The 17413-nt window shown below is 35.7% G+C and overlaps 2 protein-coding genes across 2 annotated transcripts; one reads left to right on the plus strand and one right to left on the minus strand.

The window, feature by feature from the left end:
* Positions 1–8262: 8262 nt before the first annotated feature.
* On the plus strand, positions 8263–9865 carry LOC112524415. The gene is made up of 4 exons (XM_025134208.1): positions 8263–8565; positions 8933–9043; positions 9139–9219; positions 9572–9865. Exons 1-4 carry the CDS (start codon positions 8374–8376, stop codon positions 9638–9640), a joined length of 453 nt encoding a protein of 150 aa, XP_024989976.1. The 5' UTR covers positions 8263–8373; the 3' UTR covers positions 9641–9865.
* Positions 9866–10304: 439 nt separating this feature from the next.
* Positions 10305–11639, minus strand: LOC112524414 (ras-related protein RABA6a-like). Its single transcript, XM_025134207.1, has 2 exons — positions 11395–11639; positions 10305–10822 (listed from the first exon to the last, which is right to left on the minus strand). The coding sequence occupies exons 1-2, from the start codon at positions 11613–11615 to the stop codon at positions 10384–10386; spliced, it is 660 nt and encodes a 219-aa protein (XP_024989975.1). The 5' UTR covers positions 11616–11639; the 3' UTR covers positions 10305–10383.
* Positions 11640–17413: the final 5774 nt, after the last annotated feature.

Consider the following 17413-nt stretch of genomic DNA (forward strand, 5'->3'; position numbering starts at 1 on the left):
GGGTGAACAGTACGAATCGCCCCGGGGCGAGGTCAAACACGGTCAACGAGGTGAACAGTAATCTCGACTTTTGAGGAATTTTTTTTTTTTACCCAGGATCGCCCCCATTGTGTACGGATCGCCCCCGGGGGTGATCCGGGTGGTTATTTTGGCAAAACCTCTAAAATATGGTTATTTTGTGGCAAAAGGCTGTGTAAACCAAAAATAACCCTAAAATAAAAGTCATCAAAATGAATGAAACATATTTAACCGAACGTTCATATAAATACATGCTCCAAAGACATGATTAGCACAAAAACTCATCATTGGTTGAGGCAAACCATTTTCCAAAAGAAAACATATCTTATTATTTTCAAAATGTCTCATAACACAATAACATGCATTTCCCAAGCAGTTTATAAAACCAAATACACCAAAATGTCTTAATATCAAATAATCTCTATTTGTACAATAAATCACCAAATGTACACATTCTTGAGATTTGTTTATCAAAATATCTAAAAGAATCCCAAATATAGGTGCTTTACAAGATTCGTTAACCCAAATTTACCAAATGTGCATACTTCATCAAATACTCAACACATTTGATAAATATCAAGTGAAACAGACTAATATTTCAAAACACACATTTTGACATGTACATAGTTTTCACAAAACAACTTGAACTCACCTAACCTAGATTCCAAAACCAACTCTAAGTTCCAAAAACGAAGGTTTGAGATTCATATGTAAAGTTCCTCTAAGAACCTTCTCCAAACATAACCCAGGCCTAAAGAGGCACAAAGATCAACCACTATATTAGATCTACGACAAAATCCAAATCTAAATCTCAAAATACCCAAAAACTTACTTCCTCGAGATTATCTTAAAACGCTCAAAAAGCAATCTTCTAGGTGCAAAATTGCTCAAGGAGAGAAATTGGAATGGGGAGAAGAATTGTGAAAAACCTTAGCAAAATCGGGCTTAAAATGAGTTGGGCGTTTAGGGGGCCTTTTGGGGTCACTTAGTCGCCTGGCCAAAGTCACCTGACCTTTCTATATCGTTCCTTGACTGTTTTGCTCGTTTCTCGACCGTCTTTACCTGTTCCTCGACCGTTTTCTCGTCCTTTCTCCTGACCGTTGTCTCAAATTGCGGGTGTTACACTATGGGATTGGGATCTATCTCGTTTTGGTTGGACAATTGGCTAGGAACTTTCAATTGAGTGATCGTTTTCCAAGGTTGTTTTAGCTTGGGAAAGGAAATGAGGTCAAAGTGAGGAATAAAGGTCGATAGTGTGAAGGTCAGTGGGATTAGACTAGAGCTCCAAGGGGCGAGTCACAAGCGAGTTACTTGAATCGATTGCTTTGTTACGAAATATACAACCAATACAAACCAACATTTTTTATACAACGTGTGCTCCATGGTAGACTTTTTGTTCATATTTCCTCGGCTAATCAGGGTATGGACTCCAAAATCTGTCATTTGCCCAAGTAGTGAAGAGTCATCTGAAACACTTGATCATTCTATTGCAAGGTGCAAGATAGTTAGAATAGTTCAGATTTTGATTTTGAAATAGCGAGGGCTCAATACAAACATGGAAAAACACATCAAATGAGATCTTAAACTTTCCAACAGACGTCTGTTTCTCCCCCTTAGTTAAAGAAGATCTGGCAAACAACTATTAATGCAACGAGCTACCTCATCTAGAGATATCTAACAATATAGTCTTCAGAAAAAGTCGTCATCGGCTGATATTCCATTTGCTCATATGCAAGTTTGGGTTTTTTTTAATGAATCTAGGGAAGATAACGAAAGGGACCCAGACCACAGGGGTTATTGATTGCCAAATCAAACCTTTTGTCTTTTTCCACGTAACACATTCCATGTTTCTAGCCTTTGTGTCATGCTTACATTTTTTAGCTTTCGAATTCCCTCCTTTTTATTGCACCTCGTAGTTTTTGTCTCTTGTTTAAAGTTCATTGTCTTTGTCTTGACATTAAGAGGGTGTTTGGGATTGCTTATTTGAAACAATTTATGATTTTCTACAAAAGTCTTTATCAACTTATTATAAGTTAGAATGGTTTAACTTATTCAAAAACCCTTTATTACCGGTTTGACACCGATATAAGTTGTTTATACAAACACTCAAAAATGTTTATTATCGATGTCACACCAAAATAAATCAATAAGTTGTTTTTATAAGCAATCTCAAACACCCCTTACATAACATTTTCTTTGTGGCCGTCTTTGACTTCAAACAGAAAATGAGACCAACATGCCTTCCCTTACTCTTACAACCCCTCTACCCCCTTTCTAGCTTCCATAAAACCAGACATGAAGAAGGAAAGATTACGATGGACCTCGTTTTCTATCTCTCTCTACTCTTCTCAATCCTGATAATCAAGAGCAATTTGCTCAATCTCCTCTTAGATTTCGTTTTCTACTTGTTTCGATGTAATCGCACTACTCCATACCTATCTCATGTGGATCTTCCGACTATCAGATTCAAAGATCTGGTGAACCGGTGGAACAGATCCGTCGACCAGATCTGCTTCATCTGCTTCGCCGAATACAAACCGGATGAGGTTGTTTGTCATCTCAGCAGGTGTGGTCACGTCTTCCACTCCGACTGCGTCGGGGAATTCCTCCACCGGAAACAGCTTAATTGTGCGTTCTGCCGTTCTCCGATCTTCTCCGGTATTCCGTCGGTACGTATTACTAGAAAAGTTTGAACTGCACCGTCTTATGATGGATTTGGTTGAGTCGGTTTTGGGACCGAGATGCAAAAGCAGAGATTGATTATTCATTTCTTATCACACCGTCGGTTTTAGGTTACGAACCTACAGATTGATGATTATTGATCAGTCTTTACCATGATTTTAAATTGATATAAAAGTTACTTGATTGGTGCTTGTTTAGGGTTTGAACATCTCGTTCGGCTTTTACTTATCGTTTTGGACCTGTATCCCTTATAAATATATATTTTTTGAGAAAGAAAATATATAATACATTATAAGTTGTAAAAAACTATGTAGATTTAATGATAACTAGCCGATGCATGGTAAAATTGAGATGAGACAATAATCATCACAAGACTATAAAAGATCAAGGTAAATGATATTGGGGACAGAACATCGATAGAGTTAGACTAAAAAGATGAAAGCAATCAGAAATTTTAGTCTTTTATGAAGACAAAAAGGATCAAAAGCTTTTAAAGAATTCAAAATATGCATACAATACTTTGTATATTGTGTTTCTATGGGTATTTATGTGTAAAAATGAATGTTGAAGAAAAGAAAAGAAAGCTTTACAAGGAGGAGAGAAAATAAAGCTTATACCAAATGGAAGCTTTTGAGACCATTGTAGAAGAAAAAGGAGTCTAAGACTCCATTTTTGGTTTTGGTGAAAAATCTGTGTATTAATAAGTTGTGCATCATGCATACAACCTGTAATTAAGAGATTTTTTATTTTATGCTTTAAAAGCTTGTATTCAATGCATTAAAACTTATATTTAAGATTTTGGTTTAAATGCTTATTAATGTAGTATAGATAATAGAGCATTTCTGTTAGATACAGAAACAAAATAGCCGAAAAACTGAAATTAAAAAGATGCCACGATCAATACTTTTGGATAAATATTATAATATATATAATCGGGTAAGCCGAAGAGACTATTTACCAAATTTTCTGGTAAGTCATATATGGATAAATTTACTGTGCGGATAAAAATGTCATGTTGTTTACTTTTTTTTTCCTGAATCAACGGTTTGAACGATAAAAATGATTGTTTGACCCTTACGTATGAATTATACCTTGTTTAGTTGGAATTTACATATAAGTTCGATTCATCAAATACATGGTATGCATCGATATCGTCCAAGAAATAAATTTCAAACACTAATTTATCATCATTTTTGGGCAAAATATTCGTTTGTGATTGCATGTACTATAATTTGACAAATCCCTAGGTAGCGTTTGATACGCAGACATGACGGAACAGGACGGGACGGGACGAGACTAATTGGGTTTTGAATCTCACATTGGTCTAAGGGTAACATAGTCATTTTATATTTAGTCCCATGTTGTTCCACCTTTTTTGGTGGAACAAAAATTATCAAGTTTTGTCCCATGAAATTTAAAAATAGTTTCATCTTGTCCTATGTATTTTTTGTCCATGACATGCCAAACATGGGAATATTTTTTTTTGTCTCGTCCCGTCCCATATAGTCTGCATACCAAACGCACCCTATATGACGAAAACCATAGTTTACAAGGATAAAAAAAAATCCTTTGATTGAAGGAATCACATTTCAAGTTTTCAACAAGTTTTCCAAACCATGCCTACAAGCTTAGAATCCTAGGTCCAAACTGTAGGCAAAACAATAACAAATTCATAAAGTTATTGATAATTACGAAATTGAAGAGAAGAGAAGAGAGATGTCGATGATGAAGAAGACAGTCGCTTCAATCATAAATCAAAGAGAAGAGAAGATGCCCCCAATCAAAAATTGAATCCTGTCGAGAAGGAGATACAGGGTCGCTCATCAGTCGCTTGGAAAAAGAGGGAGGCACCAATGAGGAAGAAGACGGTCGCTAGAAAGATGGTCGACGGTCACGACGAAGTTGCAAGGCTTGTCGATGGTCGCTGGTCACGACTAAGGTTTTAGGAAGAGGAAGTGTTTGTAGGGAAGGATGCATACTTGTTATCCAAGCATGTTTATTATAAATAAGGGTTAGGGATGTCCTTTTCTTTTGGCTGAACGAGGACAATACACCATCTCCAAAAGTGTGTGAATAAGACATGTTATGTTCAAATAAGCCACAAGTAAACAAAACACCATTTCCAAATGTGAACAAGTTTTTTTTTTTTTGGCAGAGTTGGTTTGCAAGACTCTTATTCCACCATAGACCCAAGTTCGAATCATATTAGTGTCATTTTCTTAGTCAAATGATACCACAATTTAAAAAAATTATCCACATTTGTTTCTTATAGTTAAATAGTACCACCATTAAAAAAAAAAATTCTATATTTATTTCTTATAATCAAATGGTACCATTATTTAAAAAAATTTCTAGGTATATGGTTGTCTAAAAGTGATAAAAAATCTGTTTTATTTGAAAAATAAATATGTACTAAAAATTAAATGAACATGACAACAATCAATCACATCTCATGGTAATGATTATTATATTTTTATTGTATTAAAATAGAATATTTATGTTAAGATAATATTAAAAATGTTTAAGAAAACCCTTGGGATTTTCGGATTTTTTAATAATCTTTTTGTGTCTATTTTACGTTACAGACAAGTTGAAGCTTTTTCGTAATTTAGAGCAAACTACAAAAATTAGGTTTGGGGTTTATGAAAATTTCGGTTTTAGTCCCTAACTTTTAGAAATTATAAGAAATGCTACTGACGCTTGTAATTCAGTGTAGATTTCATCCTTGACCGTTAGCATCGGTAGAAGGTATCATTACGTGTCTTCACACGAGAGACATTTCCGTCATTTTACCAATATTTGATATATTAATTTTTATTGTGCGAGTTATTAGAGCTTGAATACAAGCTATTAAACCAATTTAGAAAAAAGCGCTAACCAAACCCACTCCCAATTCATTGACGCCCCCTCCAACCCCTGTGTCGGTGCCGCCTCCTTCTGTGGCAACCTTTACACCTTTGCACACCGTCCTTCCGTGGAGAACCCAAATGGAGAACCTCATCTTCCACGGTGTTGATGAAGGTGAACGAGGAAACCAAAGTCGATGAAAGTTTTGGTGTCAGTTGTATACAACTAGATGAAAATAATTACAGTAATGAAGTGGAAGGAGAGGGGAGGGGGTATGGAAATGGTTAAAATTAATCAATATACCTCTTAGGTGCCATTTACTAAATGCTTAGCCGGGTAAGCGTTTACCGAATCACTTACTTTACCGGATAAATATGACAAGAACTAAAAATCTTACTCAGTACGAGCGAAGGCAAGAATCGAGAGTCTTACCCGATAAGTAAGGACAACGACTCTTACCATGGTTAGCGCTTATCGAGATAAATTGTTGCATACAATACGTTTTAGTGGATAAAATCATATACCCAGTAAGTAAGCGATAGTGTTGAACTTTATCCATAAGTACTTACCGAATAAGTGTTTAGGTAAACGGAAGACTTAACGTGTGTTAGGGCCAGTACTGTCCATGTAATTGTTTTTCCCAAAAATGACAAAACCTGGAGTCGGAAGAAACTACAAGGACTATTTATGTAATTTAGCGTTTTAATACAAATTAACGTGATCCAACACCAGCACCATGCCGGCCGGCATGGCTTCATGGCAACAATATCCGACCGTTAAACCTGATGCCATTCACCGTTTGTCCCCATCCTTTTCATTATAAAACCCCATCACCATCCCTTCCACCGGAAACCAAAATCATGATGGACATCGTCTTCTGCATCTTGATATTAATCCCAATCTTTCGAATCAAGAACGATTTGATTCATCTTCTCACTGATTCCGTCTTCTACTTGTTTCAATGCAATCGCATCACTCCACACCTGAGTCTCATGGATCTACCGATTATCAGATTCGAGGAGTTGCTGGACCGGCGGAACAGATCGGTGGAGGAGATGTGTTTCATTTGCTCCGCCGTGTACCAAGGCGACGACGTCGTTTGTCAGCTGAGCAGGTGCCGTCATGTCTTCCACTCCGACTGCGTTGCTAAATTACTTCATTGGAAACAGTCTGATTGCCCCTTCTGTCATTCTCCGATCTTCTCCGGCCTTCCGCCTGTACCTTGTAAAGCCATAGAATTGTAGATCTCGTTAGATCTTATTCTTGACCTAATATATGATTGATTTCTTTTATTATATGAAAACGTAAATACGAAAACCGATTGTATACCACCACCGATAAACACCAGGATAGGCGTTCATGCTGCCGGATTAAATTCTAGAAAATTTCTATTTTGGATCGTGTTCCTTGACGAAACATATAATTTTACAACAAAAGTAATGGAAATATTGCGTGAATCTGTTTATTTTGGGTGAGATTGTATGATTTAGCAATATTTTAGGAAAGTTTTAGCAGGATGCTTTCTCTATGGATATATATGTATGGCAGAAGCAATAAGATAGCAAGACAGTATATTGTTCTCCTTGTTTGTCATGGTATCAGAGCACCAGTCGAATAAAATGACTGGTGGTGATATCCCCGCCGGTGCGGCCGGAAACCAGGCGAGGTCCTTGCCGGTGGGATCAGGTAGACGATCGCGCCTCACGATATCACCTCCCTTGATAACCCAGGCCTCTTGATCACTCAGGTGCAATTGAAAGGAGATAACTATGATGAGTGGGCTCGTTCGTTTCGGACAGCTTTGCGAGCCTGAAAGAAATTCGGGTTCGTTGATGGCACGATTAAAGAACCTAAAGAAGGGGCGGAAGACCTTGAAGATTGGTGGACAATCAACTCATTGTTGGTGTCCTGGATTCGTAATACTATTGAACCCACGCTACGCTCACATATGCAGAATGTGGAGGAACCATGGAATGACCTCCGTAACCGGTTTTCGGTTACAAACAGGCCACAAATACAACAGTTAGAATTTAATCTCTCTGGATGTAAACAGAGAGGCCCGACTATAATGGAGTATTATGGCAGACTCAAGCATCTGTTGGATGAACTTGAAATTTTTGAACAACTACCAAACTGCATGTGTGGTAAGTACATATCCTATGATAAATCCAGCCTTTTCTTCTGTTCTCGTTGTAATCGAACAGGTCACTATTCAGGGGTGGATCATAGATTCATATCCTATGTTTTAGGGATGGAAAAAGAACCCAAAACCGACAGTGAAAATCGAAATTTCAGGATGGGTTCCGGGACCACTTCTCGGAGATCTGGGAAGAATTCCGCGATATAGTTGTTTCTGCACTTGTACATTTACCAACCAGATGTGAATTACATAGAGAGAAGTAAAGCTTATTGAATCAGCCACTTGTTGCTTTTGAGATTGCATAAAGGAAAACAATTCATCCAATCTTAGGAGGTTCACATGGTCTTACTTAGCTGTTTCTTCATCATTTTGCCATGGGTCAGTTTCATTAACAGACTGAGGTGTACCTTTGAGCTACTAATGAATTTACATTTCTAAACCCCATCATTAGCATCATAAGTTTCATTCCATCTTGAACTATACATGATGATGAAACAGATGTATACCAGCAATCTCTTTTTCACTTGCTTCTAAAATGCTTTTAAACTGAAAGTAAGATGACCATGTGTGTGACTGTGACACAGAGAGAGAGTTTTTAAGCAAAAGCAAAAGAGGAAAGCAGCTATCCCGTAGAGGGTACAAAAAGGCGGTTTTCGACAAGCAACAACCTGCACAACGAGAGAGAAATGAAGAACGTTGAAACCAAGGAAGGTGGTGTATCGATTGATGGAAACGATGCAGAAGAAAAACGGGCTGTCGCCTTGTTTTTGGCAAGAGAAGAAGAGATCGAGAAGAAGAAGATGCAAGTCAGGGAAAAGGTCAAGTTTCAGCTAGGCCGCGCAGAAGAAGAAACTAGACGCCTGGCTCGAGTTTGGGAAGTAAGTCTCCGAAAACCGAGTACCAACATCATTGTTTTCACCTTTTCGTATGTTTTAATGCAACTACTCGTTACTTTTTCTTACTTCTTCCAAGTTTCACCATATGTTGGTCACTACAACAAAATTGGGTTTATAGGACGTCAAATATGTCTAAGCGTCCTTTGTTGCAGTGAGTCTTCATTCCTTCCACCTATTTGCTCACATTGTTGCACAAGCGTGGGGTTTCATGGTAACAGCCGCTCTGTTTTGTTGGGTAGTGGTCAAGTCTGTGTAGATCTCACCCCAGACCTACTTTCGAGTGGGATTTATTTGGGTCTGTTTGGTAACATGACTGTGACAATTATATCTTCCTTTCCATAAATATTAGGAGCTCGAGATTTTAACAGATCCCATGAGGAAAGAAGTTGCAACGGTACGAAAGAAGATAGATACGGCTAACCGTGAGGTGAGATCACTGGGACAAAGTTGCCAGAAGAAGGTAAAAAACCAACATCTGACCTGGAATTTCTTGATATCATGTGAAATATGGTCGAAAAACGTAGCATCAAATACGGTTCTTCCTTGTGAAAACAGGAGAAAGAGTATAGAGAAGCAATGGAGGCATTCCATCAGAAGAATAACGAAAAGAATCAACTAACAATCACTCTAGTCGAGGTAAAACAAGTTATGATCTAGTAGTCGAATATATTACTTTAGCCGGGCTTTCAACAGAAAACAACGACTCTATTCTTTGGGTTACAGGACAGGTCTGTGTACATACCGACTCCACTCTATTCTTTGGGGTGGAGGACGGGTCTAAGTACATACTGACTCCACTCTATTCCTTGGGATGGAGGACAGGTCTGAGTACGTACCGACTCCATTCTGTTTTTGGGGTGGAGGACAGGTTTGTGTACATAATGACTCCACTTTATTCCTTGGGATAGAGGACAGGTCTGTGTACATGCGACTCTACTCTGCTATCGAGTGGGATGTAAAGTTTGATGATTGATTGAAAATTTTGTAGTTGGTGAAAGAAAGTGAGAAAGGCAGGATGAAGAAACTAGAGGAGCTCAGCAAGATCATGGATTCTTGAGGCTGACTGAGGATATTGACTTGTGTGTAGTTTCTTGCATGATTTTAATTATGGTTTTGGTGAGACCTGAAGTTTTAAGTTTGAATCTCATCATGCTTTAAAAAATGAATTGTTTGATGTATAGGCCAAAACAATAGCTCTTTTGGGGTGTGGGTTTTTTATTATCTCCATTTCTTTATCATTGTAAGCACCAACTTGATATTGGATCGGTTCTCAACGTTCTTCTTCGTCTGTCGTTTTTCCGTCACGTAATGAAACCGATATTAGAAAATATGAATTGATGATGATTTTGGGAAATTCACTTCGGTTTAACCTTTAAAATAGAAATTCAATACTTAGAGCTTAATGAGATTAATGGTTTCAGGGACCTATTCACTTAGTTATATATAAATGTTTCTTTATGGCTTAATCGTTAAGCCATTAAGCTAAATTGGCTACATAGAATACGTCATGCCCCTTTAAGCCAACTCAAACAAATTGGTACCAGAAATGCCTCAAAAATATCAACCATCTGTAAATGCCTCCTTACTTGGTGAGCATGGTAAAGACCGAAAATCTTACCCGATAAGAGATATAACAAGTATCCAGAATCTTACCTAATAAGTGATGGAAAAGACTCTTACCAAGTAACCATTTACCTTATAAAACCGTTTTAACTGCTTAATAATTTAATATGCACCTGGGTTATATATTTTTATACAAAATTGTATATTTCAATTCACTTTCAGTTTGACCTTAAAAAGTCAAAGGGTACAACAATTGGTGTGTTTAGTGGCAGTGACTTCATCAACCACATAAATGATCTCTTTCCTCCCTTCAAGAACTTGCTTTGATGCCTCATTTTCCTTTGCTTCAAGGCTTTTTTGACTTGCGATTTCAAAGATTTTTGTGATCATTTGGAGAAATGCATCCTCCACATTCAAATTCTCCTTTGCAGATGTCTCCATGAAACACAAATCCTCTACTTGTGCAAGACTTTGACCGTCTCTGACCTCGACTTCTCTCGACTCCACCAAATCCGTCTTGTTCCCGACGAGAACGATCACCATGTCACGATTCCCGTATTCCCTGAGCTCATGTAGCCATTTCCGCAAGTTCTCAAAGGTTACCCTTCGTGTTATGTCGTACACCAGTATCGCACCTAATGCTCCGCGGTAGTACGAGCTTGTTATCGCTCGGAATCTAAAATCAAGATCACAGATTAATTCACATTTTCATTCTCTGTCATTTTCATTTTCAATTTCATTTTCATTAATTTGACTGAACCAAACACTAGAAATCACATATTCTTTTATTTTAGCAAAAACAAATTTAACAAACCAAAATTTTTACGCATTAGTGATTTATACTTAATTTTTTTTTATTAACCTGGACATCCAACCCGCTATGCGAGCCGACTAATCCCTGGACGACCACCTGCTCTGCACGTATCCCGGAGTCAACGTATTTGAACCTCCGTGGCCACAAGAGGATTTTTGTTCCTACTTGGATTTGAACCTGAGACCTCCTGACACTTTTGACCTTTTGAGCCAAGCTCAAACCAATCAGGCATCACCCTTGTGGTTTACTTAAATTTTATTTCAAGAGTTCTACGTAAATGCTTTATAAGATAGTATAGATGAATGTATTTTGCCAAAAAACTCAACGCACAACATAAGAATCGTATACGTCCACTAATACCATTTACTCGAATCAAACCCGTTTGGAGGTTTAATCGAGGACGAGAAAAAACATGAAAAGGGAGAGTTACACACCTTTCTTGGCCAGCGGTGTCCCAAATCTGCGCTTTCACCATCTTATCTCCGACCTTAATATTCCTATAAGCGAATTCAACCCCGATTGTTGGCTTAGAGTCGAGATGAAACTCATCCTTGGCAAATCTCGACAAAAGATTCGATTTCCCGACCGCCGAATCCCCGATCAAAACCGTCTTAAACAAGTAATCGCACTCATCGTCAAGCAAACTACTACCCATAGATGTGTTTTTTTTTTCTGAGAATTTATTCAAGATTTAAGAAGAAAATGAAGATGGGTTGAAGAAGAGTATGTTATGGAGACGTTAATTTAAGAGGTTTTTAGTGGCATATAATTATTTGATAGAGACATGATGATTGTTTTGTTGTCGATAGTTCCTTTGGTTTTCTCAAAGGCATGCTGTTTTAATCAAAGGTTAGGCTCGGGTGGGGCCCGCACCGTTTTCGATCTCGATATTAAGTTAAAATCGAGTATTTACTGACCATTCTTAGTTATATCATTCGGCATATTCGGTATTTTGTTATTCGTAGGATTTGTAATTTGTTGTAAAGTTAAAGTAATAGGAGTAATTACTAATTATGAAAAGATTCCATCATTAGAGCTTTTGGAAAGTAATTTACTGAATTAATTTTTTTTTGCAATTTTCCGTTTGGTTTGTTTAAATACTAGAACGGTGTTCGCATAATATAGCGAGATATATCTCAATTTTAATGTTTCGTTTTATTATTTATCTTTGTCGATATAATACGGTTTTTAGTGGTTTTGAGAAAACGATAATATTTTTATTTTTGAATGAAATCTAAATTTAAAGATATCATAAAAATTTGGAAAAAAAAAAAAGTTTATTGATATTAGTATCAAATTTACTATTTAAAGTTTTGATTTTTTTTTGTGTAATTTCTTTAATTCAATATTTTATTTATAATTTAATTTTTTTTTCAATCAACCTGAATATCCAACCCGCTATGCAAGCCGACTAATCTCAGGGCGGCCACTTGTTTTGCAGATAGTTCAGAGTCACCGCATTTGAACATCCGTGGCCACAAGAGAATTTTAATTTCTCATTGGATTTGAATCTGGGACCTTCTGGTACTTTTGACCTTTGGAGTCAAGCTCAAACCAATCAGGCACCACCCATGTAGTTATATTTATAATTTAATTTAGAACTAATAACGAAGTAATTTATTTATCATTTGATAATATTATTTTTATAAAGATAATAATTAATATTTTTTTATAACTAATGATTATCCTAATTACATTTTAGATTTTTTATATTCAAAATGAGATGTCTATCCCGTATTTAATTATGTTTATCTATAGTGAGTTACACAAATTCAAAATTAAAGCTTTAATAAGTTGCACTTACTCACAATTTACTTGTGATTTTGAATTTTAAGTAATATGCATCAATAAACAGTATTTTATGCATAAAACATGATTTTTAAAATTTTTTGTCAAATGCTTTATAATATAGTATAGATTAGAGTTGGAACTGGTATTTTGTTTGTAAAATATTAAAATCGGAGTTTATTGTCATAAATGTTTGAATTCGATGAATTTCTGTAAAATATCTGGTGTTTCTCGCAGAGTGATTGATTGCAGTTAAAAAAAATAAACTCAGTATCTCTCATTTTAATAAAATAATAAATGATCCGATGGTTTTTTTACGGGGTTAATCATCATGGGTCAGGTCTATTTAGAAACGTTAAATATTCTGAGAACCCTAGAATGGATAAAAATCGTTTGTCTCAAAGTCTCACACGTCTCACTCATATCCACCAATCACATGAATACACATTATCAGAGAGGGAATGTGAACTTGAATAAAATAAATTTAAAATATAAAAAAAAAATCTGATTTGTCTTCATTTCATTGGTTGGATAGGTTTTAGAACAATAGATTTTTACTTCTCATGAACCATTTATTTTATGTAGTATTCATGATGAATGTTGTGACATATATTAATGATGAATAATATTTATTATTATTTAAAATTATTCATCATGAATACTATATAAAATAGATGGTTACTGAATTCTTAAAACATTTAAGGTTTGTAATCTTTTTATCTTAAACTTTGGATTGTATTTGAAGTCTCTTTTATGTTTGCTTCAGAGTGAAGTATTGATGATGGTCATAAACCACCCATTTTGTACTTTCCAAATTACCAATTATTTGATTGTTTACTATGTATCTTGTGATTCATGTCACGGACTCCTTAAAAAAAAGGTTATACATTTATATCGTGCTTTTTAGCTCGATCGATACCTATCAAGTTGGTTTGAGATACACGTGTCTTGAATTTATAGCTAGACAGGGGGACCAAGATTTTCGACTGATACCCGACAACTGTTTTAAAAGATCCTTATCTTCGAACTTGATTCTTTTTTCCGTTTGAAAGTCTATAACTACCCATATAAAGGTAACGTTGTTGAATTCCGACCCACAAATTTATTGCTTCCGTCAAGTTATTTGACAAGAAATACTCACTGATTAATGATACAGAAGTATGTTTGTACTCTTATCGTTCTTGTTAAGCCGTTGAACGAGGCTTGAAAAATGTCATTTTCATAACGGATGTCTTCGTGAAATGTTTTTTTTTTTTTTTTGAAAGAAATGAAATATATCATGAAATTAGAATCCAAAGGATTTTGGATGAAACCTAATCTTGTTTTGATGGCAATAGGCTAACTTATAAGTTGGGATTTTCCTAGGGGCGGACCCATTGTAGTATATACGGTGGCACGAGCCATCGTTTCATTCATCTGTGGTAGTGTAAAAAAAAAAAGTTGTGGAAGGTGCTACCGTATTATTTTGTTGGGGTGATTTGCATAATCTTTTCTCCCCTTCTAGGTAGTGATGGCCAAAAACCGGTTATCGACCGGAACAGTGATGCTCATAACCGGTCCTGGTCCCGTCGAAAATACTAAGGCCCGGTTAAGGGTACTGTAACCGGTTATGGTAACCGGGCCCGGGCCAGACCCAAACCAGTCCTATATTAAAAAAAACATTTTTTATATTTTTTTTTAAATTTCTTTTTGATAAATTTTTAAAAATACTTTAATTTTATTCTAACACTTTAAAATATTTAATGAGGTCAATAAAATAAACTTAAAAAATACGTTTTATTATAGTTTTATAGTTGATTTTCAATCAAATACACTTAAAATTACGTTTTATTATAGTTTTATAATTTATTTTTAATTAAATACACTTAAAAATATATTTTATTGTAAGTTTGTAATTTGATTTTCAATCAAATACACACACTTAAAAATACATTTTTTGAAAAAAAATCAGGCCGGTCCTATAACTGGTCCCGGGCCGGGCCGGGCCTTGTTTTTGGATGAAAATCATAACCAATCCTTAACCGACAGTTCCAAAATTGTGATAAATATTTTGAGATAAAAGACTCAAAATATTTTGTCTTTGAGATCAGATCTCAATGTTGTAAGCATTTTATTTGATGGTAATTCAAAGGATATATCATTTTATGTTGATTCTGATACAGCCTTTGATTACCTTTATTGTATCTGAACCAAGTTACATTGTTTTACATGTTTTTTTTCATTACAACCAATTAACAAATAGTTTTTATATGACATCAAATATGTCTTATGATAGACTGTTTTATAAGACTTAATTAAGTTGATATGACGTTTTTGGACATCATAACAAGTCTTTTATGACATTTTTAAAATGAAAAAAGAAGTGTTTATAAAATAAATGTTCCGTAGAAAGATGTATTCATAAGACATTTCTCAAAAGTGTCTAATAAAAAGTTAATGGACACTTTGTTACAAGAGTGTTTTAAAAAATTTGTTAAGACGCTCAAAAATGTCATATCAATTTACTACAACACTTTTACATATATGATACACAATTGTTTGGTTTTATAAACTTAAGTCTTGTAAGGTATAGTTTATTGGGAATTTATATATATATATATATATATATATATATCTAGACTTGAGATCATGTGAGACCAATGATTTTTTGTGAGACCCGTAAGACCAATTCTCAACCATTCGATTAGATCTATAATCTGACAATCTAAGCATTCATAAACGCCACAAGATTTCTTAATAATTACCAAATTGCCACCATGCAATTTAGACCGTTAGATCATTAACTTATAAAGTTGATCAATGAAGATAAATTGGTCTAACGGGTCTCACGAAAAACGTTTGGTCTCACGTGAACCCAACCCAACCCTATATATATATATATATATATAGAGAGAGAGAGAGAGAGAGAGAGAGAGAGAGAAAAGATAGGAGCGATCAAATGCAAACCACTCATAATTGTACAAACTGTGCAAATCACCCTCATCCGTTGATTTCATTGTTTTAATCTTATGAAATTGTTTCGTATAATACTTTTTTGATTAAGTTGTTTCATATATGGTTATGAAATTTTAATGAAACTGTTTCATGTATTTTTTCTAAGATGAATAGGGTTCATTTTTTGATAACCTATAAAACCGATTTTTTTTTTGAAGTATATAATATTTATATACGGCAAATGCAACAAATAAACTTACACACCCTCCTCACCTATGGTGAGGTTTGAACCCCTGACCTCCTAAAAGGTCAAGGGCTACGATACCGCTAGGCCAAAGGCTTTTTGGTAAAACCGATTTTGTTGTAGTGAAAATTGGTTCCATTGTTTACGGATTTCTTTTACAGTCTCCACTCTTCCTGATCCAGTTGGAACGTGACTTGCATGGCATTGAACCACTTGTTGTAACCAACTTTCCCACGAAGAAGTAGAACAATCCGTTCTTTTCACTAGATGCTCAGTTAGTTTATTATCTATTTACTCTTGTTGAGTAGTCTAATAGCAGTTTCCTCTATAAAAAAAATTATAGAATGTTGATGTGACATCACATGACCAAAAAATGACGTGACAGGTTAACAAAACTAGGAAAGGTTTCATGACTACTTTTCTTTCTGGCAGGTGTGCGGTGTGCCCTTATGTGGACACTTTTTCCATCATACATGTATCGACATATGGGTGCGCCAACACTGTATCAACATTGCACATGTCCCAAGTCCCCGCTACACAAGATTTTAGAGAGAGAACTTGTCATGCAACCAGTGACTCGTTATTCGTCGACATCTCAAGTTAACCGCTTGATAGACTCCTTCTCCGATGGCTAGGTTTGGTCGGTAGAAGATGCACCAAAACAAATTGAACCAGAATGAAGGTGGGTCAGACATAAGATATATGGGAAAGAAGCAAGATGAGATTATATCAGATGACTAAACACGATCTTTTAAGGAATTAATTATCTTTGACTTTATAAGTCAAAGAAGTTTGATTGGTTGACTTAGGAAATTGGTTTTACATTACTACTAGTTATAAATATAAAAAAGGTGGATGTAACTTGCAAGTTGTAGCAACCCTCAAGAAAAATATTATTAATGGTAATAATGAAAATTTTGTTTTGGGGTGTAAAGTGGCAAAATAGGAAGCTTAGGGACTTATTTTGCCAATAAAGGAAAAGGTCGAAAATAAAATGTGATTTAGGGGCCATTTACCAAATGTTTATCCAGGTAAGTACTTACCAAGTCACATTACCTTACCAGATCAATATGGCAAGGACCATGAATCTTACTCGGTAAGAGCGAAGGCAATGACTGAGAGTCTTACCTGGTAAGTGACGGCGACGACTCTTACCACGGTTAGCACTTACCAGGTTAGTTGTTGCATACGATACCGTTTTGATGGACTAAAATCTTACCCGATAAGTAATTGATAGTTTTGATTTTTCCGGTAAACACTTACCCAGGTAAGTGTTGGTAAACAGCCCTTAGTGGAAATTATCGCTCTATTTATCGGAACAGAGCCCCTACTTGATATGGGATTCGCCGATTTGGTTTCATCCATACGGACCGTATTGTAAAACATTTCAATTGTGAAAGCAAATAGTGTACAAGCGTAAACCACAAGGGTAGAATTTGAAATTTAGCCTATGAAACCTATCTGGAATTAGCCGTTCCCAAATTGAT

The sequence above is a fragment of the Cynara cardunculus genome (genome assembly GCF_001531365.2).
Source record: "Cynara cardunculus var. scolymus isolate 2C chromosome LG 13, CcrdV1, whole genome shotgun sequence".
NCBI lineage: Eukaryota > Viridiplantae > Streptophyta > Magnoliopsida > Asterales > Asteraceae > Cynara > Cynara cardunculus.